At 37.1% G+C, this 24,914-nt stretch overlaps 2 protein-coding genes across 4 annotated transcripts; one reads left to right on the plus strand and one right to left on the minus strand.

Annotated features, from left to right (window-relative positions):
- The first annotated feature begins 15 nt into the window (after positions 1 to 15).
- LOC113680655 (centrosomal protein of 104 kDa) lies at positions 16 to 20,280 on the plus strand. 3 transcript variants are annotated; one of them, XM_089180707.1, is made up of 39 exons: positions 71 to 275; positions 494 to 552; positions 1,905 to 2,004; positions 2,611 to 2,648; positions 3,229 to 3,320; positions 3,656 to 3,737; positions 4,303 to 4,342; positions 4,476 to 4,574; positions 5,455 to 5,526; positions 6,105 to 6,184; positions 6,588 to 6,636; positions 7,073 to 7,133; positions 7,580 to 7,635; positions 8,218 to 8,301; positions 8,396 to 8,467; positions 8,575 to 8,608; positions 9,056 to 9,213; positions 9,832 to 9,875; positions 10,079 to 10,134; positions 10,532 to 10,605; positions 11,145 to 11,315; positions 11,399 to 11,460; positions 11,900 to 11,936; positions 12,200 to 12,235; positions 12,682 to 12,747; positions 13,235 to 13,294; positions 13,773 to 13,849; positions 14,190 to 14,217; positions 14,410 to 14,490; positions 14,881 to 15,006; positions 15,236 to 15,286; positions 15,724 to 15,771; positions 16,120 to 16,156; positions 16,965 to 16,986; positions 17,824 to 17,932; positions 18,036 to 18,174; positions 18,827 to 18,882; positions 18,992 to 19,055; positions 19,449 to 20,280. In XM_089180707.1, the coding sequence occupies exons 3-39, from the start codon at positions 1,930 to 1,932 to the stop codon at positions 19,568 to 19,570; spliced, it is 2,658 nt and encodes an 885-aa protein (XP_089036833.1). In that variant the 5' UTR covers positions 71 to 275; positions 494 to 552; positions 1,905 to 1,929; the 3' UTR covers positions 19,571 to 20,280. The 3 variants fall into 3 exon arrangements, with proteins under 3 accessions (XP_089036832.1, XP_027053486.2, XP_089036833.1); XM_089180706.1 differs by lacking the exon at positions 494 to 552 and having other exon boundaries at positions 16 to 178; XM_027197685.2 differs by lacking the exon at positions 494 to 552 and having other exon boundaries at positions 28 to 275.
- Positions 20,281 to 20,776: 496 nt separating this feature from the next.
- LOC113680640 (uncharacterized) lies at positions 20,777 to 24,136 on the minus strand. Its single transcript, XM_089180708.1, has 4 exons — positions 24,009 to 24,136; positions 22,276 to 22,529; positions 21,626 to 21,740; positions 20,777 to 21,392 (listed from the first exon to the last, which is right to left on the minus strand). The coding sequence occupies exons 1-4, from the start codon at positions 24,085 to 24,087 to the stop codon at positions 20,908 to 20,910; spliced, it is 933 nt and encodes a 310-aa protein (XP_089036834.1). The 5' UTR covers positions 24,088 to 24,136; the 3' UTR covers positions 20,777 to 20,907.
- Between the last annotated feature and the right edge of the window lie 778 nt (positions 24,137 to 24,914).

Here is a 24,914-nt window from a genome sequence, read left to right on the forward strand (position 1 = left end):
ATCAGTAGTCGCGCCAGTCTCCCTCTGTATTAAAATTAGCTTCATGAAGCTGTCATGGATTTTCGACTGAATATTGACAAGAGAAAACACATTAGCGCAAGGGTGGTTAGTATGTTGGGAAAAATATCACTGCAAATTGCGGTTGAAGCTGTGGACTACTAAAGAATCTTTCTGACTGGTAAATATGATTTATGAAAGCCTAACTAGTGAAAATCTGGTGAGCCGATTTCTCTTCGCGCCAAAATTTTGAAGTGAGTGACGATCTAGTTTTTCAGGTGAGATTATTCTTGTGCTTGATTGCGATTTTTAGATCAGTAAATAAGCCTTCAAAATACAGATTGCGAACGTTTCTGGAATGAAGAGAATATATAATCCAAGTTTTTCTATTTCGTTTCCGTTTAGTAAGCTGTTTTCTTGGATCTGGAACGAAAGTCATTTTCATGACCGAAAGTGACGTTTTTGGTATTTACGAGTCAATGATCTTGTTTTGCAGTATCGGCACAAGGATTAAGCTTATGAAAGATCTGATAAATAGTCATTCGCACGTAGGAGGTAAAAAAACGCCTATATCTAGCATCAGATCATCGTTAAATTAGCCACATTTTCGTTCATCTAGAATCATAGTTTTTCTTATGTGCATTCACATTAATGGACCGAAGGCGTCGTAAACATTTGTTCGTTTTTAAAATCGATTATTGGTTTCCACGCAGATCAGCCGATATTTTCGTCTCTTAGTCAAATAAATTGATAGCCATTCCGCTTTATTTCCTTAGGTAACGGATTGTCATCCACTTGTTTTTTGTTCTAGGACATTATTAAATTCTGTTCGAAAGCGATCGATTTGTATAAATGATCGTTTCACGATCTCTATTAATACATAATTCGCAGGCAATCTGAATGGTAATTTTTTCCATATTATTTATCTGCCAAATAAAAAGATTATTATACAAACATGTTCAGCTGCATTAAAGATGAAATCGAGTTTGAAATTTTTGACACTGAGTGATTTTGAGTATGTTGCCATGACCACTTCATTCCTTCAGAAGTATTTTGAGTTTGCATAAATTTTGTGTTTGCACATGGATGAGCAATTGAAACAAAAAACATCAGAATTATAAAGTCACTCAGAGAATAGGTCATGCAGATAAGCCTCATACAAACTTGTAAACCAAAAATGAAATAGATTATGATTTGTCATTGATTTACGTTTAATTAATAATTGTAATAAGACAGAGTGGAGTCCAGTTCAGTCTGTAATCACACAAGTGATTAACAAAATTAGACAAACACAAAGTCGGAGTATGATTTGTTCATCAGGAGTATGATCACAGACAGAATTGGACTCTTCTCAGTCCTATTACCAATTAATCAAAACTATAGTACAGAGAGAGAGAAACTAGATGTCACTTATACATTTTTATTACAAAAACAACAATTAACTAAGCAAAATGCAAGACAACAGGATGCCTAGATGTGGAGTACTGTCCACTTACTCAGGCATCACTTGTTAACTGTGTTATTACACTGTCCAATTACAAGTGTGATGTGTTCACTGTCCTATCAGCACTCAAATGGGGCTGGTGATAACCAATCCCTTGTAAGAATTTTGTTATACAATGTCATGTAGTTTTGATTAATCAAGTAAGTTAAGTGTGAGTTCCATTTATATAAAGGCTGCCATGGCTACATATACTGGATTACTTGAGGTTGGCCTATGGCAACAAAATAATTCATGAGGACTGGTGCAAAATGGGCATTGGTCCAGTCTAAACATAGAGTGATTGATGGATGATATGTCCAAATGATGTTGATGGCACAGAAAATAAAACACTTAGCTAAACATTAAAGCAAAGTCATAGACTTTGAGGTTAGAGCCATCTTGATTATAGGGATTATTCTTGTAGGGAAAGGTGAGAGAAAAGAAACTTAATGCCAACTAAGATACCATTTCAAGTGGTTTACAGTTCCAGTGCTGATGACAACCATCGTGAGAAAGAGCTAGAGGTGCAGTAATAATTTAACCAACAAGAATATAGCATAACAGTGAAGAACAACTCATTAAAAAAACCTGTCTGCCAACAGACAGTTGACAGTTGTAAATCTTTCAGTGATAGGCATTCATCATTTAATTGACTGTAATCATTATGTGTATTCATTGTTGTTTCTTATAAATTATACATTATAGGACATTAAATCATGTTCCTCAGTATATAGGTGTGATGTATGACCAAGTGCTGGCCATTCATTTCTGTTGTTTATGAGTGAATGCTAGATATGATATGTTCAGTATTTTGGTATGCATCCTGAAATCATGGTTCAAGCAAAGGGGTAAACTCACTGTTCTTTGCTAAACACAACATATTTTTAGTGATTGTCACTAACCTCAGTCCTTTTCAGGAGTGCCCCTGGCCTTTGCCATTGAAACTTCTCAATAAATATAAGTCAGTACATACAGCATGCACAAACAGTTATGTATTGTGACCTCTCCCACAAGTTAAGTCATGTTGTTCTTGAAGTTGTGTGTTTATTTTAGCTAAACATGTTAACTCACAGGGCATTGTTCAAAGTAATAAACTGGCCTCGCCTGATTTTTAAAAATTCTTTCTTTAGTTTCATAGTCCCACAACAAAAGGATGGCAGTCATCCAGGTACAATACTGTAATAATTAGAACTGTGTATACCTATGAAATCTGATCTTTCAGTCAATTTAAACTGGATGTGTTTTTTTTTTACTAGATAGATAAATATATTTTAGGCAATGATGATAGTTTGTTCTAAGGTTAATCTCAAAACATCATATCATCCGAAAAAATATTGTATCATATCTGTAATTTTTGTTATTGTTGATTTTAGACTCATCATCATTATCATTATCACTATTGCTATAGTCATGCCTTCAGTTGACATTGTTGTGATAAGAATGCCAACTTAATTCATTAACTACTCTTAACCCAGGGTGAGAGACTCAATGACCGATGATTAGAGGTCTGGGTTCTAGTCCTAGCTGGGTCATTGCATTGTTGCATTGTTTCCTTCAGCAAAACACTTTCCTCTCAAAGCACCTCTCTCCACCTGAGAGTATGAATTATCAGAGAAGCCTGATGAAATGCTGAGGGACATTTTTGCAATAGACTGGCATTCCATGTAGGGGGGAGTATATGTGGTAAAACTCCTTGCTGCTTCATGCTATGGAAACTTATGACAACAAATAACCGTATTGTCCATCAGGTTCTGTCTTTATCCTCAAGAACTGGTGTTGCTGATGAAAGAGTCAGTGCGCATAAGGAAACTTCAGATACTCTCCCATCAGTTCATGATTTGTAAGTTATGTTTTGTGGTACAACATGTTAGTCATTCATCTTGTCACAAGAGTAGAAAAAATAATCTTAGTCTTGATGAGGAATTGAACCCCACACATAGAGAGCAAGCAGTTTTCAAGAACTTAAATGCATGAACCCAAAGCAAATACATGTGCCGTGTACAGTGAAATGCATGTACCATGTACCTTTGTAGTATATTTTCCGGTTTTCTTCATTCAGCTTCTTGGCAAATGAGAATAAAAAGGGCTGTCATGCTGTAGAAAGTCACCTGCAATTAATCAGCAGGCAATATACTTGTCACTTTGATAAAAGAAATGATATATAAATGATTGCAGCTAGTAAAGTGGAGGTATTAATCAGCAAAGTACCTAGCGGACAGTCCCCATCATTACTGACATCCAAGTTTCAACGGCTTGGGTGAGTTAGTAAATCTTGTATCTGAAAATATGTTGTCAAATTGTTTAAATGATTGATAATAAATTATGATATTATCTAGAACAAAGCTTTATTAAAGGATCTTTTTTAGGAAAAGGAAATCTCTGTGAAAAGGTTCAGTTGCAGTGTTTGCTTAGATTTAAAACTTCACATACCTTCCAATTTTTTGCTTTTCTTTCACCATATTTCCCTATAGTTTTGACACTTGATCAATCCTTTGATAATAGAGATTTTCTTGTATTTGATAGTGTTTTGTACACATAGTCTTCCTGTACAATAGAGTGCCTATGTACAGCTGTATGTAAGAGTCAATTTTGGTGTTATATTCCTTGCATTTTAAAGATACTGTAGAGGTAGATTGAAGATATAATGATAAATACATTTATGTGTTCAGTTACCTGAAAAGGATTCTATCATAAAATATGCCAAGAAACAGAAACAATCATAGATTGATTGGTTGTTGGACTACTGTTTCTTAGAAGTTACTTGAAAAAGAGTAACTCTTAAGAGTATTTTGAAGTCTGTTAATATGACCATTCTCTTAAAGGTATGTTGGACTCTCAAACAATGAAAATACTGACTTTAAGGTAAAATGATTTCTAATTTGTTTGTTTGTTTTTCTGTTGTTTTAAGTTGCCTTATGCTGTGGCCAATTGGCAAAATGTGTAAACATGGCTGTTTATTTTTAGAAGAACTGTAACATTTTATTTGATTTTCCAGGCCAGAGAACTGAAATCCATTCACCTGGATGCAGAGGGTCATTTTGTGAAACTAGTCTTACACAAGAATCATGTAAACAAGTACAACATTTACAATCAGGTATGTTACATGTGGGAGACTTACTGGCCTGATGTTAAGTGTAATAGACTCTGGGATGTGAGTCCTTGTTTGAGAGCTTTGGCTTGATCGATGTGTTGTGTTCTTGGGCAAAACACTTTACTCACACAATGCCATGCTAGTCGCTAGATATTTTGTATGGATATGCAGAATGCGCAACATCTCTTCGGAAATTAAAAACTTCCCCCTCTTCTTCTCACATTATAATGCATAACTCATTATTATAAAGAAAAAACATGCTTAAAACAAGCACAACACGCATTTACTTAGTGTTTTCTTTAATTCTGTTTACATATAACGTATCCTTTTTTCCTGCACTCTTTTGTTTTCTTTTAAACTACCTTTTTTCTATAAATTGTAAGTAGTGCACTCTATACACTGTAAATGTTTTTGTTTTTTCTTTTCTTTTCTTTTAAAATATATAGTTATCTGTTTAGTCACTCTTCAACCAGTATTGTTTTAAATATTGTATTGCACTGTAATGTACATATTTGTAAAAAACAGAAAACATAGGTAATGTAGCTATAGATGTAACTGTACTGTAAGTTATTTTCTGTAGCCGTGATGTAAGTAATATAGCTGTAATTAAAGTAAAAAAAAAAAAAAGGAAATGAGTACCAGTAAATTGCTAGGAAAGGCTGATGAAATGCTGGTGAGTAACCTTAGTGATGGAGTGTAATCCCATCCAGGGGGGGTAATGAAAAGTCGCTTTATACTAGGGAAACAGAGATAAGCTCTGGTTTGGTGGAACACTTTAGTCATGTACAGACATTGCCTTACCTTTATATTACATGTGATATTGTCTTTTTTGGATGTCATTTCAAAGTTGATAGTGTTTTATTTCATTATAAATGTTTTGTAGGTTGGATTGGTTGCTGTGAATGTGATTGGTGATAGGTTGGACACACCCTTTGACCCAGTGGACTCTGATTCAGTAAATAAAGACAACATTGATAAATTTAAATATATTCTGTAATACCATTTTGAGACAAAAAAAGATCTGAGTTCTTTGTGATGAACTAGATGCTGATCTGAATTGACTGTAGGATGCTATACATACATGTATAAACCTAAAATACTATAAATGAAGTCCCAGCAAATTTCACATTTTTCTGAATGAATTCAGCCACCTGCCTAGTTCAGGTCATCCACCTATTACATGTACATTTTCTGATGACAGCTCTGCTTACCCACAGTTTATAACTGTAATATCCTGCAATCTGAAGTCGCTATTTAGTTTTTTTAGCCTATAGGCTGTGCTTACCAAGAGCTAAAGGAGATATTGTACTTCTGTGTTCAATGAATTTCTACAGATGTTGAATTTTCATGAATGTATTTTTGATGCAAAATTTTCAAGGAATTTGGAGTTTTGATTTGGTTTTTCTCAACTGGTTAAAAATGGTAATTGATATTTGGCAATGAGTCGGAAACCATTAAAACAGAGAGAGTGAAAGTAAAGTGGTTAACATGCTCTTATTATTTTTTTTAATGATTTTTTGTTTGCTTTCCTAGTTGAAACATGTTGACAGCGTTGTGCAGGGATACATGAGCCCTAATGCAGTCAATGGTCCTGTCTGGGGAAGAATTAACAAGTATGAATCAAAACATAGATTAAACAATTAAAATTCAAATAATGTTGTAGTAATTGACATTGACAACTTCCAAGGCAGTGTAAGACATTGAAGACTTTGGGTTGAGAGGGATGGGTTCAAGGCCTGTCCAGGTTTTTTCGTTGTGTTCTTTGGTAAAACAAGGAAGTAAAAATGATTACAGGTGAACTTTCAGGGAAGCCTGATGAAATGCTTGGAGGTACGCTGTAACCTTGCCATGCACTGATATCCCATCCAGGGGAGAGTAGTGATACTCCTAGTTACTTCATAATGTGGAAACCAGGACAAGCTCCAACCCCAATGAGCTACTTGCCTTGAAGTTCAGACTGCCTTCACCTTTACTTGACAGTATCTTTTACATTTGACTTTTTTTTTTTTATTTTAGGCCTGATTACATCTCGCGCATGGATGATTTGGCCTTTGACATGTATCAGGTGTGATACAAATTATTTTTGGTAAAGTAGAATACATCAATACTTGACTGTCTTACTCACAAGATTTGATTGTTATTTCTCCTCTTCAGCTACCAGCCATTTCTTTGCAAATAGTTAGGAGAATTTGGTGTTGGATAACAACTAATAATTGATAAGTTTGAGTATTCTCCTCACCTCTTTGGTGGATAATGTTGGGATTTTGTGGGGAGAAGTTATATGTTAATCACGTCTGGGATGGGTTAACTTCAATGCCAAACCTTATTTCCATGCAGGAAAATTTTTTCCATCCCTGCATTTTCCAACAGTTGTCCTTTTTTCCTTCTTCCCTTTCACCCTTTTGCTTTATCCTTCATTTTGCAAGCTTCTCTCTGTCTTACCTTTCCTTCCATTACAATGTAACTGCCTAATTTCTTTGTGTTGATAACACTTTGAACAGGATGCGGAAACTGCAGCTCTTATCAGGAAACTGGATGAAAGGAAGCAAGGAGCTGTAAAGGGTATGTAATAGGGATTCATAATGGCTAATGATCATTTAATATACATGTTTGGTGTAATTCTTCATTCCCTAGCGATTTTCGTTCAGCAACTTGTTCCTCTTGATCATTTATTAAATTCATTTACAAGTCTAGATTCTAGTGACCTCCATTCATTTTTAATGTCTAAGTGTCTTTGAGATCTCCTTGCTACTACATCTTCAAATCTACATTATATTTTAAAAGTGAAACACGTACCTCATCATTGTATTGTGGTTTTTGTTTATTTTATCATAAAAATGTACATGTACTTATTCTTGTATGATCTTGTTGTAAGTTTTTCATTCCTGGATAATGAACTTTAAGTCATTAATGAATCCTTTTTTGATTTGTATTTGTTACTATCCAGGTGACTGTATGTGGCAAAATAGTAATGATAATTTTTTTTCCATTTACTCTCTTTAAAACAGAGGAAAGATATGACTATGCTAAGAAGCTGACAGCTGTAATCTCAGACTTATATAAGGTCAGAATGACTTTCACAAGTTAATTTTCTAAATGCTTATCTTTCTGTGCAGTGCTATGAGAAATTTATGGCAATTTCGTAGTGACCAGAAATGATGCAAAAATGGTGTTTTGAAAAAGAAAATCATTTTAGAATTTTTCTGACCTTTTTTCTGTTTAATTGACTTAGTTATTAATTGAATTATTTTTCATCCTTTACACCATGACATCAAATGAATATAAATTTCCTCCATATTTATGCAATCCTTTTGGTACACACAAGAAGAATTTGTCCAACAATCTAGAGCTTCTTGAGTTTGCAATCATTCCCTTTTTTTCTCACAACCTTCATATTCAATTTAGGGTTAATACTTTTAGGAGAAATTAGATGTTGATGTCTTAGAAATAAAATGGTTAAGGAAAATTGTGAGTCATCTAAATTGCTGCACTAAGGTTTGGGGCTTCATTCATGTCTGGATACAAACAGGATGGAAAGCACAATAATTTTTTTTCTTCCTTAAATCAGTAATTGGAGAGTGCCATATGTCTATTGACTAAATAAGCCATAGAAAGATTAGATAAAACATTTGTTATTTTTTGACAGGTTGGTGAGAAGCTGGGAAAGTATGAAGCAGAAAAGAAAAAAGCTGTTGAGTTAGAAGATTTTGATCTTGCTATGGAGAAGAAAGTATGTATAACTATTTTTTTAGATGAATTTTTTTGCTTTTATCATATCTTGTAGCTCACTAAAATTTCTTTTCCATTATGTTTTATTTCCTTAGAGACAAAGTGATGAATTTCGTTTGTATGTCTACAAACAGCTGGACATTCAGGAGCTTTTGGAATTGGATGGGGTGAGCCAAGTCTAATTGAATATCTTCAAACATTTTGAGGAATTTTGATAAAATTTATATTCATTTAATGTGGCTGATAATTTTTTTTATTACATATCTTGTTTTAGAGAAAAATACATGAACATAGGTCAATCAATATAAGTAAGTATATTTTGATTCAGTTATAAGGTAACGTTTATTTGATCAAAACCCTTAACACCCAAACATCAGTATGCATATTCTCCATATTTGTCTCTAGTAAGGTACTGATAAGGAGAATTTTTTTAACAATCAAGAGCTTCAATCGTTGGTGGTTTCATTCAGGGGTAATATTTTAAGGAAAGATTAGATGTCAGCTACATGTATGCCGTTGACAAATGAAGCACTTTGATGTTTACAGAGCACTTGAGAAACTAGAGTTACTTCTGGTCCCACTTTAAGTAACCTTTTACATCTCTCCAAACTTCCCATGTGTTCTATATCAATGAATTCACTGCTGATGCATGGATTTATTGACAATCATTGTTACCACTGGACAGCTTTCAAAGCTAAGGTGATTCTGTAACATCCACTGCCTTACACTTTTCGTTATGCTCATTTAACCACCAGCTCCACCACCACTGCCTCCAATAGCAACAGATCAGAATAGACAGCACCCTCCCCCTCATCACCACGAGGAAGGGAGGAACACCCCACCCCTGCTGGCACCAATAAAACGACAACCTTCTCCTAGAGAAGACACACCACCTTTGATCAGCCCGAGGAAGGTAAAGGAACATAACAGTATTTTACGGTTAAAGGTTAAAGCTGCCGCGGAGACACTCTTCAGCTTTTTCTACATTTCCCTGAAAGTTTGACAATAGTCAGGTCAGGTCAAAAGCAGGTCAGAGAAAATAGGCAAATTATAGCTCGTTATATTCTGGAGGAATAAAGGCTCTGTGAAATTTATGAAATATCTTTCTTTGGAACACAAGACCAAAAATCCAAAGGCCGTTTACAGGGTAAAAACAATCGTGTGCGGTCCCGCCAAGAAAGGAGTGTGAACCCCTAGTTTTTTTGGGAGGCTACGGATCCTTGCTTTGTAATCTTTGTGTGGTGTAAACGGCCCTACAATCGTTCAATCACTTCAAACCACTTTGCCCAAGATAAGGTAAGTTGCTTCTTTCGCTTGGGTAGAATTCTTGTGAGAAGAGGCCTACTGTCTAGAATTGCTACCAAAAGTTCTTGAAATGAAGCCCTGAAGTCATTAAGTCCCCATTCTGTGGAAACAATTAGAAGAGTGTACACACCTTCCCCTCCTCCCCTCTTCCCCCCCCCCCCTAAAAAAGGGGAAAAACTTAACTTCAGTAAAATTAAAAAAAACTTTTATTTTTTTCATTGTCAAGGATGACGATGCTGATGATCGACCTCTTCCTGCTTTAAACAAAAGGTAAATCCTGGGATTTTTATGGGAATGTTTTGTGTTAATGCTCACAGTTAGTACGTATGGGTAATGCCTAGAATGAGAGAGCTACCGCAACTCATTCTCCACGACAAAATAAGCAGTTACTTTTATTCTGCTGTTATATGCAAGACATTTCCTTCAAACTCTACTTGAAGTTGATGTCGAGTTTTTTTCTTTCTTGAATTTAGACCCCTTGAGGCTGACCAAGAAGTGGATGGTGTCAAGGAGCCTCCTGAAAACACTGGTAACTAGCCTCGTTCTTATGCAGATGACAGACGTATAGATGACGTCATCATTAAATCTTTTTTTAATTCTTCATTAAATAAAACAAATAGATTCCAAGTTGCCGTGCGTCTGTTCAGTAACAGATCACAGAGGACGTCAAAATGTGCAACTTGGAATCTATTTGTTGAATATATCTCATGATGAGCCCTAGAAGTTGATAAGTCTTTCTCATAGCTCTCAAAGAATTTACACGTTGTGTCATTCGCTGATTCGATCTTTTCAACATGGCCTACCTAACAGATTTGATGTATCTTTTTTTTTCCTTCACTAATAACTGGTGACACCAAAGATCGTATCTACTGGAAAATGATTATTTACGATTAAATCTGTGTTTTTGATGCGTGTTTCTCTCACAGATGGACCAGAACCTTTGAAGGAGAATGATCTCAGAACTGCAGGATTTGTCATTGAAATTTTTGGTGAGGACTTGGTAAGTGCTTGATGAATAATCACTTTGTTTCGCGTGTATTTAAGTAAGAGAAATTGGCTTAACTGCAGAATACCCGGCCACTTTGGTCCGCCTCACTTACATGTGTCGGGAGGCTTTGAAGATCGAGGCATAACACAATAGACGCTATTCTTATTCAATGACATGTAAATGAGTGGCCGGGTATTCTGCAGTTGCTCCGAGAAATTTTCCATTGAGTGTCGAAAGTAAACCAAGATTGCGTTAGTTTTACTCTACTTTGCTCTGTGATTGGTCCAGAAAACTTACGCCACTCTTAAGTTAAAACCAATCACGTCTTGGTCGCCCGCGTTTTCCCGCGCTTTATTCAGTTTGTTTGTTTTTACTTTGAGTTCTCATTGGCTATTAATAGTATTTTCCTTTCTTTTGATTGGCCGTTGTGATTGGTTTGGATTTGGTTTTGCGGCACTCAATTAACGCGCTAAAAGTCATTCAAAGAAAAACGTCCAAAACCCTAAGAGGTACAGCTATTCATGGAGCGTTTTTCGCTGTTTTCGATTTAGGTTCAACATGCTTATTCAAAACAATGGAAATATCGTCAGGAAGCAATGGAGAACGTCGAAAAGGAAATGTCCTCTGACACACCTCAGCTCATATCAGACAAGGATCCCAAAGCAGTTGTCAAGGCAACAGTGTTCCTGGTACAAAAAGGAATCAAGGATCAAGTGTTTTCCGTAAGACCGTGAAGTTTTAATTTTTTTTTCTCAAGAATGGTACAAAAATCTTGCGAAAACAATTACATTTCATGTTTTTCCAGGTCTTCAGTGTCTCCCTAGAGGTGTTGCGCTCTTTGGTAAAGACTTACATTCCTCAACACAAGTAAGAATCTAACTTGATTGTTCTTTGAGTAATTTTCAATTGAGTGTGGAAAGTAATGTGGGATTGCTTTGGTTTTGCTTAAATTCTCTCTCTGATTGGTTTAAAAACTCGTTCCATGTTCTTAACCAATAAGACGCCAAACGAAAACCAATCTAGACTTGGTCGCCCGCGTTTTCCCGCTGTTTTGGAAGATGGTCTGTTTTTACTTTGAGTCTTTATCGTCTAATGATTACACGGAACTTTCTTATAATTGGCTCTTTGGATTGCTTTGTTTTTCTTTTTTTTTTATTTATAACAGCCAATTGAAAACTGCTCTAATTTACTTTACCAATTCGTCCTTCTTTTCAATACGTGTTGGATCTCATCAAGATTTGAAACTTTGAAGCACACCTTTAACTAATAGAAAATAAATCACTGAGTTTTTCCTTATTTACCCCAGGCTGGCAAAGTCAGAAATATCGCATGTTGCAGAAAAGGTGCGTGAAATATAGAGACATTTTCTGATGACCACCTGTTTTCCGTGAAGTTTGAGCGTAATTCCTACATCCCAGCAAATTGGAAAAATGTGTTTCAGATATGCGGAGCCTGATAAATATTACGGAGCCTCACTTATGCTTTGCAGAAAAAACCTCTCCTTGGCTGATGAATGTTTGCATGAATGCATGGAAAATTAATTTTGGTTTTAACATAGTTCGCGCTGATCTTGGAACTATAAACTTTTTTTGTATTCCTGTTTCAGACAACTCCTCCACTGCTGACAAAATCTGGTGAAATGGTGAGTTGTACGTCACATATATTTTACGTTACGTATTTCTCCACCTCGAGACAATTGTACGAAGCGTTTATATGGAGTTGTGATTTGTAACAGCTGTCTCCTCACCAGTCTCTCTAGTGACAGCTAGGCAGGTTACATATTGGACAAAATTTGGGCCGTCTCGTCTCGGGCAGAGAGTGGGGGAGGGGGGGGGGAGTTCCCGGGTCGCCAAGATTGCCCCACAAGTGATGTACAGGTCTTCTTCATTTCGAAGATTCAGGGCGAATTACGAAATGTTAGTGTCGCGGATTTCGCCCACACTCCATTTTATGGTTTCTTGAATGCAGTTTAAAAGTGATTCTATTTGCACTGTCACATCCTTCTAATGTACTTCTGTTTTTTTCTTATCTGCTCTTTTTTTGGCCTGAATAAAAATTCCTGTTTTTAGTATTGATCTTTTTCTCTAGGCTGCGAGAAGTCGCGATGTTGCCACTGCTATGATAATGGAGTTAGCTGTACACAAAGATATTAAGGTTTAAGATCTGCTGTTTACGTATAACATGCCTGAGTATGTTTGATGAGAAATAGTGGAGCAATAGATAGCACTTTCTTTGGGTTTAGGCGTGGTGTTAAACTACGCAGGATGTTGGCAGACACGAGAAAAGTTTTTTATATATATATAGATAAGTACGAGCCGGAGGCGAATTATTTACAAACCTTTCGAGGGTAAACTGATAGAAACAGGGTCTATCGCACCTTAGATTACTCTTGGATTTTCTATGATGCAATAAACGATAGGCTTTTGACCAATCAGGGCGCCAGCAGTATCTCGCTTATTACAAATACTGTTTAGTGCTTGAAATTGTCGTTTCATCTCTTTTAGTGATAATTGCTTTATAGAAAATGAAATCTTGGATGCAATAGTGCATTTTTACAGTAATCTTTCTCTTTTCTGAAAAATCAGAAAATTTGCTCGACTAGAAACACTCGGTTACAAAATTTTACCTTCTTTTTTTCTAGCTTCTGGGTGTTATACCTGACCATGCAACACGGCCATTTAAAGCCAAACAGCAAGTTTCAGTAAGTGCAGTTTACACTTTTATAAGTGAACTAAGCAAACTATGCAGGCTATCAAGTAACATGTTGATTTTAGTCCTGTTATGTTTTGTTTTTATTTCTATTTGTTTGTTGTTTTGTTTTGTTTTGTTTTTTGATTGTTGTTGGTTTGCTGGTCCGTTGGTTTTTTGGGACCACATTATGTGCTGTTAGTTGAGGAAAACACGTTTATCTCAAGGTGTTTGGGGTGCAATAAGGATCCCAGCCACAGAATTACTGTGCAACTACTTTCATAGAAGAATAGAGAAATTAATCTATTTGCCTATTCTTACATAAATTTTTTTTCGGCATTTAACAAACTTTCCTAAAACGAAATGAAAGAATACCAGCACACTGATGGAAAACTAATAAATAAAAATGAACTCACGCTTGCAAGGATGGCGTTTGAATTCTAACTTTTGTTGGAAAGTTTGATGTTTTTCTGTAAATCGTTCCATTCTAGCCCAGGATGTACAAAAGCAGAATTGAGATTATCGAAAGGCTTCTTGGAGTACTGGAATTAGACTCTGATAAACCTGGGTAAGTTTTTGATTGCTACCAACTGTCATCCTTGAGTTAGTTTCAATTCAGTTTATCCAAGAAATCTTCCTCCTAACATTTTTCTTTCTGAAACATGACACGCACAGTTTCAAAAGGACCCTCTATGCTACATGAACAATTAATTTCCTAGAAACTCGTCCATTCCATTATTGAGCCGAATTTCGAATTCTCTGTGAGCTAAGCTTTTCAGGAAACATTTATACCATGATTAAGGAGGAGACTTGTTGAAGCCATATTCCACTGAACTGCAAGACAAGAATTCCTGCAAACTGTTCCTTCAGTCAATTAATTCTGAGAAATTTGTTTCTGTTCCCTCTAGGAGCCTTTCCACTGGAAATATAATGAGGGTAAGATCTAACTTTGAATGATAAGCTGGTTGGTTCTCACTAATTGAACCTATGGCAGGACAGGCGCATAAATAACGTCACCATTAACTATTTTTTGCTTCTTTATTGTAAAACTAGATGTTATGATTAACAAGTAGATTAAAAAGTAAATGTCTGTTTTTTAGTGAGGATAATTTACTGATTTGTCACCAGGTTGTGTTACCGGCACTAGAACATACCAGTGGTGACGTAAGAGATCCAGCCTCACGCTTGGTCCTGGAACTGTACAAGAAGGTATAGGAATTTCACCTTTCTTGTTCCTGGTTGTTTGGAAACGTTAACGGTGGACATAAAGGGAATTGCTTTAGGAACAGTCATAATTATCGCCCATTCTTTAGGAACCTGACCACGCAGGCTGCAGTTTTCTGATAGGGTTGATTATTTATAGTGCAATGGTAGAATGTAGAAAACATGTAATAAGAGCTAAACTTTAGTTAAACAAGCTCAGTAATCGTACAGTTATAGAAGAGACTTGCAGTTCGGTGTGATGTCAGTTTTCATACCAAAACTTTTGTTGTTTATATTAAGGGCAATTACCTGCATAGATTTTTATTATTGGTATTTGTGCATAATGGCCCATCCTTTAATTGATTTTCACGTTTATTTGTTTTTTTTTTTTTAAAGGTGAAAGACGCTGTTCGAGATTATCTACCACCTGATGAGCCGGCCACCAGGAAAAACCCGCTCTACAGAAACCTATTTGACGGGTTTGATAGGATCGATGGAAAGCCAACAGAAGCTGAGAGAAAGGTATGGATATTTGTGGAAGAGTTGTGATTGCTTTTGTTATAGTGTCATTAATCAAAATATTTTTGCATCACTGCTTCGACTTCCTCTGCAGAGCAGTTGCAATTTTTTATGTTTCTGAGGGTTGGCCTCGTGCTCGAGCCATACTTGCTTCTGCTCGCATCAGAAACGCACTAAAGGAAAAAATATTTATGCCAGTTTGAAATCATTTCACCTTTTCATTTCTCTATAGGCAAAAGCAAAGACAGCGGCTGCAAACTCAGAAAAAGCCAAGCAGGCCGAGGTACAGAAAGTGGCCTACGAAATGATTAAATTCTACTTTGTAGTTCAGTCTCATCTCTCGCTGATGTTTGTGTTTCACAAATGTGTTCTTAATCTTTAACGAAAAAAAAACCTTACTTAGGTAATTTGTCGCACGATGTAACTGTTTGAGAACAGCTCAAAGAGGTAGACCTCTAAAGAAAAAGAAATGCTACTTGCTTAGCATACTTGTTTAGCAAAGCACAAGAAAGACTCCCAGAACCGGTTTTAAGTGGATAATCTCAGGAAGCAGAAACTGACTCTCCGCAACTGGAGCTTCATGTCTCCTTTTACAAATAAATGTAAATACAGTTTGAAAAGGAATTCATGAAAAAATAATTATTAAATCAGGGTGGTAGTGAATTGCACTTTCTTGCTTTAAGAGCATCTGTTAAGAGAAATGTTATTCTCCCTCCTCAGATTGCGGCATTACAGGCTCAACTTCAAGCGCTTAGAGATATGGCTGGGGTTCGTATATAACCTGTACTTACAACTACTAAATGACGGTATCTTGATGTTGTGCTTATTCTCCCTACTGTTCCCTACACATTATTTATGGTGCTGACAAGGAGAATTTGCTTAACAATCAAGACCTTCTTTTTTTGGTGATCGTTTTCTTTATTCTCCTGACTTTAATGTTTGAAACAGAGAGACGCTTGTGGTCCAAAATTTAAATATTTTACTTTCAACACCATTCTTTGACATTTAAATAGAATCTGAAAATTATTATTGACAGAAAATGTAGTTCTTCCTAAGTAGTGTAGAACTTCAGAGACGAAATATGAAGGTGTCTGATAAATAAAATCTTGTGTTTAGGAGTCGAACAAAGCTGGGAATTCTAAGCCAGCAAAAGGTTAGTACGTGCAGTGCGGTGATTTGTTTACTATAGAAAAGTGTGCCATTACTAATAGACAGGCATTTTATTCTATTGATATGTCTGATTCTTAAGCTGTAGTCGTTTGTCATATTGAACTGTTATTTTTGTCACAAATTGATAAGAACAAAGAGATTGATTCACTGACTTACCGGCTGACTGACTGAGTGGCTTGTTGGCGGGTTTGAAGACTGACTGACTGACTGACTGGCCTGTTGGTTGGTTAGCTGACAGACTGACACATTAACTGGCTAGATGGCAGACTGACTGACCAGCTTGTTTGGGGGTTGGCTGACTGATTAACTGGCTGGCTGACTGACTGACCAACTGGCTTCTTGGCTAGCCAGCTGACTTGCCAACAAACTAGCTGATTGGTTCACCGGCTGGTTGAATGACTGACTGACAGACTGATTTGCTGGCTGCCCGGCTCGCCAGCTGACTGACAAACGGACCTACTGACTGACTTGCTTTTTACTGACAGACTGACTGACTGAATGACAAACGCGATTATTTTGATCACAGCATGCCACAAAAATCTGGTCATCCAGATTCCACCTCTTGAAACGACTTATTAGTGCTTCTGTGTCCAAGGGGGTCATGTGACATGCTAAAGAAATCCCATAAAGCATCTTGGGCCTACAGTCTTACAGTGGAGACTGTATGGTAGTGTGCCTTTATACAAACTGTTAATACTTTGAACAGGATAACCTCGTTGCTCTCTGCTTGATGAGAAATTGTCAGGTTTACCAGTACCAATAATTTCGATATTTTGTTTTGTTGTTTGCAGAAGAACAGATTGACGTAGACAGGTATTATGCTTGCTAAGTATTACATTTAGTACTTAAATTAAGTGATATACCTCTGGTAACCACAGTTATGCGGCTGTGATAAGTCGATTGTTTTATCATGTCTTGTTATGATACATGTTTTCTCAGTGAATGTCATCGTATGATTTTAAAGACTTTATTTTATTCGTTGGCGAATATGAAAACCATCACCAAAACCTTTAGAGTGCAGTTTCCTTGTGTTAAATCATGGGTGTTAAATGCTTGCAATTCCTGCTTGCCGTTTACCCACCCTGAAGGTTTTTTGTATCGCAAGAAGTTCTTTAAAATGAATTTTTCATACATCGCCCTTGATTTTCTAAAACGCCAATCAGATCTGTCCCCTTGTTAAGCTCAGGTTGTAGAGCGCCGGACTGCTGTGTGGAAGGTCGAGGACTCAAGCCCCAGACTTGACCAACACTCAGGGTCTTAAAAAAACTGAGGAGAATGTGCTGCCTTTGCTATCACATCTGCAAGTGGTTAGACAATCTAGTCTTCTCGGATTAGGATGGATAAGGATGAAGTCCCCCGCAAATTCTTGCAAAGCGCCATGGATATGGTGCTATAGAAATATTTCATTGTTATCATTATCATTATTTTTAGTTATTACTATTATTATTGTTATTGTTATTATTATTATTGTTGTTATAATTTTGTAGGCTGCAGAATACCCGTTGTCCAAAACTGCGGCCAAAACAAATCCTTGAAAGTAAATAGTTGGTGATCTCTGGACAAGGAGAACCACTCGATAAAATCAATTGATTTTAGATCAAGACATCACTCATTGCTTATTTCTCTCTGTCTATTCTGGATACCATACAGAATGTGTATCTTCTGCGGTGAGAAGAACGAATCTTTCACAGAAGAGATGTTGGATATGCATTACTGGAAGAGCTGTCCCATGTTAAAAAGATGTGACCATTGTGCTCAGGTAACTTACCCTCCCCTCTCTGACTTGTCAACGCAAATGTTGTCCTATAAGTAAAATAACTGTTGCTCACCTTCTTCTCTCCCTTGCCTTCCCCTCCCGTCAGGTGATTGAAATCTCTGGTGTGAGTGAACATCTTCTGACTGAGTGTGAGTCCAGTGGCAAATTTGCTCAGTGTCCTCGATGTAAGGACGCCGTTCTTAAAGTGGATCTTGAAGAGCACTTTGCCAAAAAAAAATGCAGCCGTAAGTTCTTTGTTTGTTGCTCTGCAACGAAATGAGCTCCTTACAAGCTAAAGTGCATCATAGTCGTCGTTTTAACGTTGTTTTTGTAACAAAGAATTTAACCAGAAAGTGTTCTTCACTCCTTAGCGTTTACTCTCTAACCCTCTAGACCCTAATATCAGCGTTTATATTGTCCATACTGTTTTTTATACATTTGTGTGGCACAGACAGGGATAATGTAGTCAAAAATCAAAGAGATTTTCAAGTATCATTTCTGGAACTCACATGAGCGTAATGTTTCATTCAGCAGTGATACTTTAGTGAGATATTAGCTGCTAGTCACCCTCAGGGGTTAAGGGGTATTAGGATACAACTTTTTGGAACATTTTTTCAACTTTGCTTGGAATCCTTACCAAAAATGTCTTCGACAAAAGTATTTAAGGGGCGAAATCTTCCTCTTCAACCAGGCACACCGTTGGCTGACACTTGAGGTTCTCCAACGCGTCACACCTTCTTCATTCAAATGTCATTTTTAATAGGTTTTCTTTTATCTGTACGAATTTTGACGTTTGTTTTCATTGCACCTTCAAGAAATATTCCTTTCTTACCGTTTCTGCTGCTCATGGCTGACATGATTACATTCTTTTTCTAATGACACAAATGGTTTCTTTAGCATCCCAAGGTCCCCGCTGTGTTCTGTGTAACAAAACTCTTGGCAAAGGAGACGAGGTGAGGTCCATCGAAACGGTCTCTATCTCGTTTATTTGCCGTTGTAACGGTGGTGTTATGAGTGTTTGCCAATGAAAGTAACCTTTGCCTTTTCTTACATGTTGTTTAGGCCTGGAGCAAACATTTGAAAGAAGAATGTGCTCCAAACAAAGCGAGACTGCAGCAGCAATCAGGTAAACTTACAGGCGAATAAGAAACAGAGCTATAGTGTAAGACTGGGTGTTCAGATCCAGTCGTGAATGAATTAACTTTATCGACCCACGGTATCCACCATCAATAAAAGGTGCTCTTCCAAGGAGCTGTACACTACGATTCATTGTGACTAGATTGCCATGTTTTTGAAATGTTATTTTTTCATCATTTATTTTGCGCTCTAAAAAAATTCTTGCAGTTTGCTTTATTGCTTACATCTCATAGTTCAGTCGATGCTACTTAAGTTATTCAACTCTACTGGAATTTTTCTTATTATGAAACCAGTCTTTAAAAGGTGTGGCTTTTTAAGGTTACGCTCAAGTTTCCATATTTTGCTTGATAAAACTCACGTTTTCCTGTATTATCGTATTCAGTCAGCAAAGCTCCAAGCCAAGCAAGTTTGAGGAGTACCCGAGGTAGAGGAGGGAAGACCACACCCCTTGGAAGAGGCGTAGGAAAGGGGAGAGGTAAAGGAGGTGTCGTCAAGCTCAGATAATACACGGCTGGCAGTGGACGTCATCGTTAGGAAATAAGTAAACCATAATAATCTTGAATTTTGGCGCCTTATTTTACCATGTGAACCTTCTCTCTGAAATATTGGAAGTAACATCACGTCTCACTTTTAAATCCATAGTGATTCTCTTCTAGGCATGTTAATATTCGCGCCATATTTTAATGTATAAAACTGTCCGATCTTCGAATGTTGTGAAGTCCTGCTATCGCGATGTTTTCGTCTTTCGAAGTCGAGCGAGGACATCTGTTGGTATATCACTGTAATTTTGCCAAAGGGCATCTTCAGGGATACTCCGCTACCCTTCCCTGCTTAGCATTTCGAAGCCTTTTTCACTGACTCCAGGGATGTAAGGTGTAGAGTCAGGACTATAACAGACAATCTTTTTGGTCAATCACCCCGTGTAAACTTCCCAAAGTATCGCTTCTCCATTTGACTGATGTGTATAGTGACTATTTAATGACGTATGGTGCCGTATCATGTGGGATAAAAAATGTCGTGCAGGTGTGTCTTACTTTTATTTATACTTGATTCATATCATCCCGACAGTTTGCTTGCAAAGATTAAATTGTACAGTAATTTTTCTACTGCCGCTAACTCTAGATATATTAAGTTTTAACACGTTTAATGTGGTATTGCTGCTTTGTGTTTGGTTTACAATGTGTCAATTTATTAAATACAACTTTGTAACTTGACAGTTTCCATTGTGTGCAATGAACATGGGACATGGGTGAAGCTCACTACAAACTTCAACTTCGTTTACTATTGACGCAAACTTACTGTGTCCTCCAAATCTCCTCGAAATACACAATCCTTCAAGTATACTACAATAGGTCTCTGTTGGTAGAGCTTTCCAGTCTCTTCCGAGAACAGCAATTATTACTCCTAGATGACTGATTCCCTACAAACATTTACAATGTCTTCCATAACATTTGGGAAGCCTACAGCACAACTATTTTGGTAACCATAATTAAGTAACCTAACAGAATGTTCTAGACGTTACTATGGGATGACATTAGAAAGTTCGAGTATCCTTACTACCCCGTCTTTTAAATCACTAACCACAACAACTTATTTCTTTTTACTTAATAACTGAGCATAAATTACTGTGTGAATGAAAAGAAACTAGGCTCTGTTTGTTCAGCTATAGGAGAACAAACTTAAAGTTTTCTTCGTTAATGAGTTCGTCCGCCTACTGTTTCGAAAGGTCGACCGACCCATCGATTTGTTTCGTCATGATTTTCTTAATCGCGTTGTTCTGTGTAGTCCGCCCGTTCCTTGGTCTGTTGATCTGTCATGTTGTCTACGTTTTGGACGGATTACTAGAAATACCAAGCGTATGCATCAGCACATGTGTGACCGCTGTTGTTTTCTTCATCGCAATCCACAAGATCGTGTCCATGCCATATCCTGAACTCCTCACCAATTTTCACCCAAAGCGGTGAGTGAAGGCCCTCAAAGATCAATTCCTTGGAGTTCACATCAACTCCGCTGATCCTGTATGCGTAGTATCGACACAAAGCTCCAGTGTTGCTAATTGTCTCGGAGTAATTCGCAATCGGAAGAGCAGTGTTATTCGAGAAAGTTATGACAGTAGTTAAGATATCAGGCTCATTATTTCTGTTTAAACAACCCCAATAGGCAGCCGGGAAATTTCGGTTGCATTTTATGCCGCGGCCGCGTCTATGGACGAGTTTGAAGGTATCGATAAACCCGTCCTCTTTAATGGTGAATGCTCCATATCTGTCATCAAGCGCGCTAAAGCACACTGGGTCATCATTGATTTTCCTCCATCCACCTGTCCTGACTAAGGAAAAGAAGACAAATTGAGTCCTAGAAGCATCTATGAGGTAATGAGTAATCTCGTACCCAGATTCTACCGTGTAACTGCTACTGAAATTACGACCGCTTGGCCGTGAGAGGTCTAAGTACAAGATTAAGTAACAAGCTCGCTATGCGAGAACCCCTTACCTTCCCCCCCTCCCTCCCCCCCCCTCCCCAAATTTTTATGAACAACTCAGCCATATTTAACATTCTTACCTGGCTCACAATGTTCTCCAGAGAAACCTCGGAAACATTGGCAGCGGTGCTCATTATCAGATGCATCGATGATACATTTTTTATTTTCAGGGCACGGGTTACGGGAGCAATCGTTCTGTTACATACGAAAAATGAAGCATAAATAAGCAACACTCTCTTTTAACGTGATTCAGCATCAGCGTGTACGATATATTAGTTTGATCTGATGATCAAACCGCGCCTTGTTACGTAACAAATAAAAGTAATCTTACTCCGAGAGGTGTAGTCTTTGTTTCATCTTTCCCGTTATGCTTGGTTTTTTTCATTGTAATTAAGAATAAATGGATCGATTTTGCCGGTGTAATCACCGCTTGCTTTCGGTGACGGAACCGTTGGATTGTGAGGGTTACATCAAAAACTGTTTTCTTGCCGGTGTTTACAAGAATTTCCTGAATTTTCTGTACCATTTGTCGTTGATAATGTAGATTGAGAAAAAGAAAAACGGCAATGAGTCTAACACAACGAGATTTAATGTAATATAGACACCATTAAGATCGAGTATATGGTTGTAACTCATATCTCGTTGCATCATGGGGGCAATACCATCATGCACAAAGGGCACTGTAGATTACGTCACTTCATTTCATCAGCATTTGCTAGCAGTTAAATACCTCAGTTCCTCCGTAGCTAAACCCCAGTCGTTGCTGTAGGTCACGAGGGTGTTGTTTATGGTCTGAATCGCTCAGCTCACATTTGTGGCGCACATTCCCCTGGTCACCATAGTTGTAAGACAAGCACCGGTTGTCAAGGTAACATTCGATTTCACAGACATCTGGGCTTCCCACTGAAATGTTCTTGATCACGTGATTTACGAGAGCTTTTCCTACCTTGGGTGAAGCGAACTGAAGCACTCTACAACCTTGAACTGAAACATCAGGCACAGTTATCTAAGATGTAGCTGAAAATAATGAATGATTATTTGGTTGATCATCTTTTATTGTGAAACGGAGCAGTTGAAATTTTCGGTGTAACATTAATTAATAATTATACGAATTTGTCAGCATCATCTAATTTTTTTTCCTTTTCGAGGAAACGTCTCCTGATCAATTAACTTTTCAAATTCAGAGAGCAATTTCGACCTTTCTTACAAATCTCGAGCGGGAGCCTTAATCGTGGAGGTGAGTTTGCACTGATTTCAACCTCGAAGTTGTTCACACAAATACCCTCGGTAGATTGAAGACATTTCTTCTTCTCTCCAAAGCTATTCGCGTTAAAAAATCCTAAAAATCGTGGAAGAAAATGCTCGCTCGCAACTACTATGATTAAAGCAGGAGCTGATCAAATTTACAAAATTTATTTTTTAATGAATGTGATTTTATGAAAATCTTATGCGTGAGCTGCAGGTTATTAAATGAGTATGAATGATCTCCACAGAAATGAACACTACTCAGGTCATAGTGAAACAAAGTTGGTAGAGCATTGTACCGGTATCGGCAAAGGTCGTGGGTTCATCTCCCTCATAGGCCTGAATTTTTTGAAGATCGCTTAAATTTAAGATTGATTTTCTAGGATTCATTAACTTTTCTTGACAACAAAGAGAAATTGTTGGCGCAATATTTTAGCCATAGAGTAAATTCTTATTAAGCAAGCTTTTTCGAAAAACTGAGTTTACTCTATGTTGGCCTCGTTTCTTTCTTGCAACTCTTATAAAGTTCGGCCTCGCCAAGAGACAGAAAAGAAGTTGGCTGAGATCCATTAATCTCGGCTCCTTTACAAGTTTACATAGGAGCACGTTTCTACTTGCTGACTGCAGTTATCCTCTTGAGATAATTTCCTGACCCCTTGAAACATCTTAGTAATGTTTGAATTTGTTAAATTCAACCAGATTTTTTTTGCAAGTTAAGTAACATTTTCATTTTTAAACGTTTAGTTCCCAGCAGGATGCTTAATTACTATCAAATTAGCACACTGTATTCCAAAGTTTAAAGGTTTTTCAGACTCCTGATGAACTAACTATGCATTTGATCACTGCTTTTGCACATCAGAAAATAGTGTAAACTATACTGCCTATATCAAAGAACTCTTCCTTGTATTCCAAGGTCTGAAGCAATTAATAATTTGTCCTGCAGTTGTTATTCACAGGACTTTGTCTAGACAAGAATATAATTTCATGCTTGAATGCATTTGCTTTCGAATTTGTTTGAACTTCCATCGATACTTCTGTCTTTTTATTTTACATTCAAAAGAAAATGTACTTGCCTTTGAAAAAGAAAAGAAAATTACAAAAATTGTTAAGGAGCAAGAAATTCAAACTTAGGTCAAAAGAGCTATGCACAGTTGATTGTGTAAAGACTGAATTTTTCGATTTTCTCTGAGAGGATTCCTCATTTTGTTAACTTCTTACCATTCAAAGCTTCTCCAAACATCCAGATACTGCAGATTGCCAACGATACGATTGTAAAATATCTTTGTCCCATCTTCATGGATGTTATATCTTCTTCTCTGCTTATTGTTAGCAAATAATTCTTCTCTCCTGGCTTCAGAAAAATGAAAAAAAGAGAAGATTAAGGCATAACCCTCTTGAATAATTTATGTCTAACTAAAAAACAACCTTTGCCAAGCAGAAATTTATTGAAATATTTATGACATGACTCTGTTAATGAAAATTTCCAATGAAAAATGAAAAACAGTCGTTGCATTACTATGAAGGATTTCAAATGGTTTAAGTTGTTTCAGCGTGTTGGAAAGATGCGATTTCAGACGCATGAATAACGTTTTGAAAGTTCATCTATAGCCAATAGCATGATTTGAAAAAAGCTGTGAAGTATTCAAATGACTTTCAACTTATCACTGGTGGATTCACAGCTTAGCACATTATTTGGCACAAGACAATTGCATGAAGCATTTCAAACGATTTTTTCTCCTGGCGGGTGTCTGAGGGCAGGCAAGGTTAGAAAATACTACTCCGTGGGAAAGCTAAGCAACTGTACCAATCACGGTATTGACTAGAGCTAGCTTCAAACATAGCATGAGTCGGAGCGGCGGAGGTATAGGAGATACACTAATAAAAAATGGAAATTATAGGGATTTGGCAGGGAGTTCAACAGGGCCAGGAATGATAAAAGAAACATCTGGGTAGAGGGAGAACAACCAAAATACAGAGGGCATGGTAATCAGTGCAATGATCATTTCTTATTGCTCGATCATCCTACGTAAGTAAATTTCTTTGGCAAGTAAAGTTATCTTGCAATTTTTTAAAGCTTACGACTTCCCTGCACCCCGAGCGACGAGATGCACTGGACTGTCATTG

The sequence above is a fragment of the Pocillopora damicornis genome, chromosome 8, assembly GCF_964200805.1.
Source record: "Pocillopora damicornis chromosome 8, jaPocDami1.2, whole genome shotgun sequence".
Lineage (NCBI taxonomy): Eukaryota > Metazoa > Cnidaria > Anthozoa > Scleractinia > Pocilloporidae > Pocillopora > Pocillopora damicornis.

Excerpts from the sequence above, each read along its gene's own strand:
- LOC113680655 (XM_089180706.1), top strand. The coding sequence starts at position 1,930 with ATGCCAACTAAGATACCATTTCAAGTGGTTTACAGTTCCAGTGCTGAT. Across the intron at positions 4,575-5,454 it reads AGTACAACATTTACAATCAG|GTTGGATTGGTTGCTGTGAA; the intron begins GTATGTTACATG and ends AATGTTTTGTAG. Across the intron at positions 11,316-11,398 it reads TCAAGGATCAAGTGTTTTCC|GTCTTCAGTGTCTCCCTAGA; the intron begins GTAAGACCGTGA and ends ATGTTTTTCCAG.
- LOC113680640 (XM_089180708.1), bottom strand. The coding sequence starts at position 24,087 with ATGAAGATGGGACAAAGATATTTTACAATCGTATCGTTGGCAATCTGC. Across the intron at positions 21,741-22,275 it reads TTAGCTACGGAGGAACTGAG|AACGATTGCTCCCGTAACCC; the intron begins GTATTTAACTGC and ends CGTATGTAACAG. Across the intron at positions 21,393-21,625 it reads TGGAGAACATTGTGAGCCAG|TCAGGACAGGTGGATGGAGG; the intron begins GTAAGAATGTTA and ends TCTTTTCCTTAG.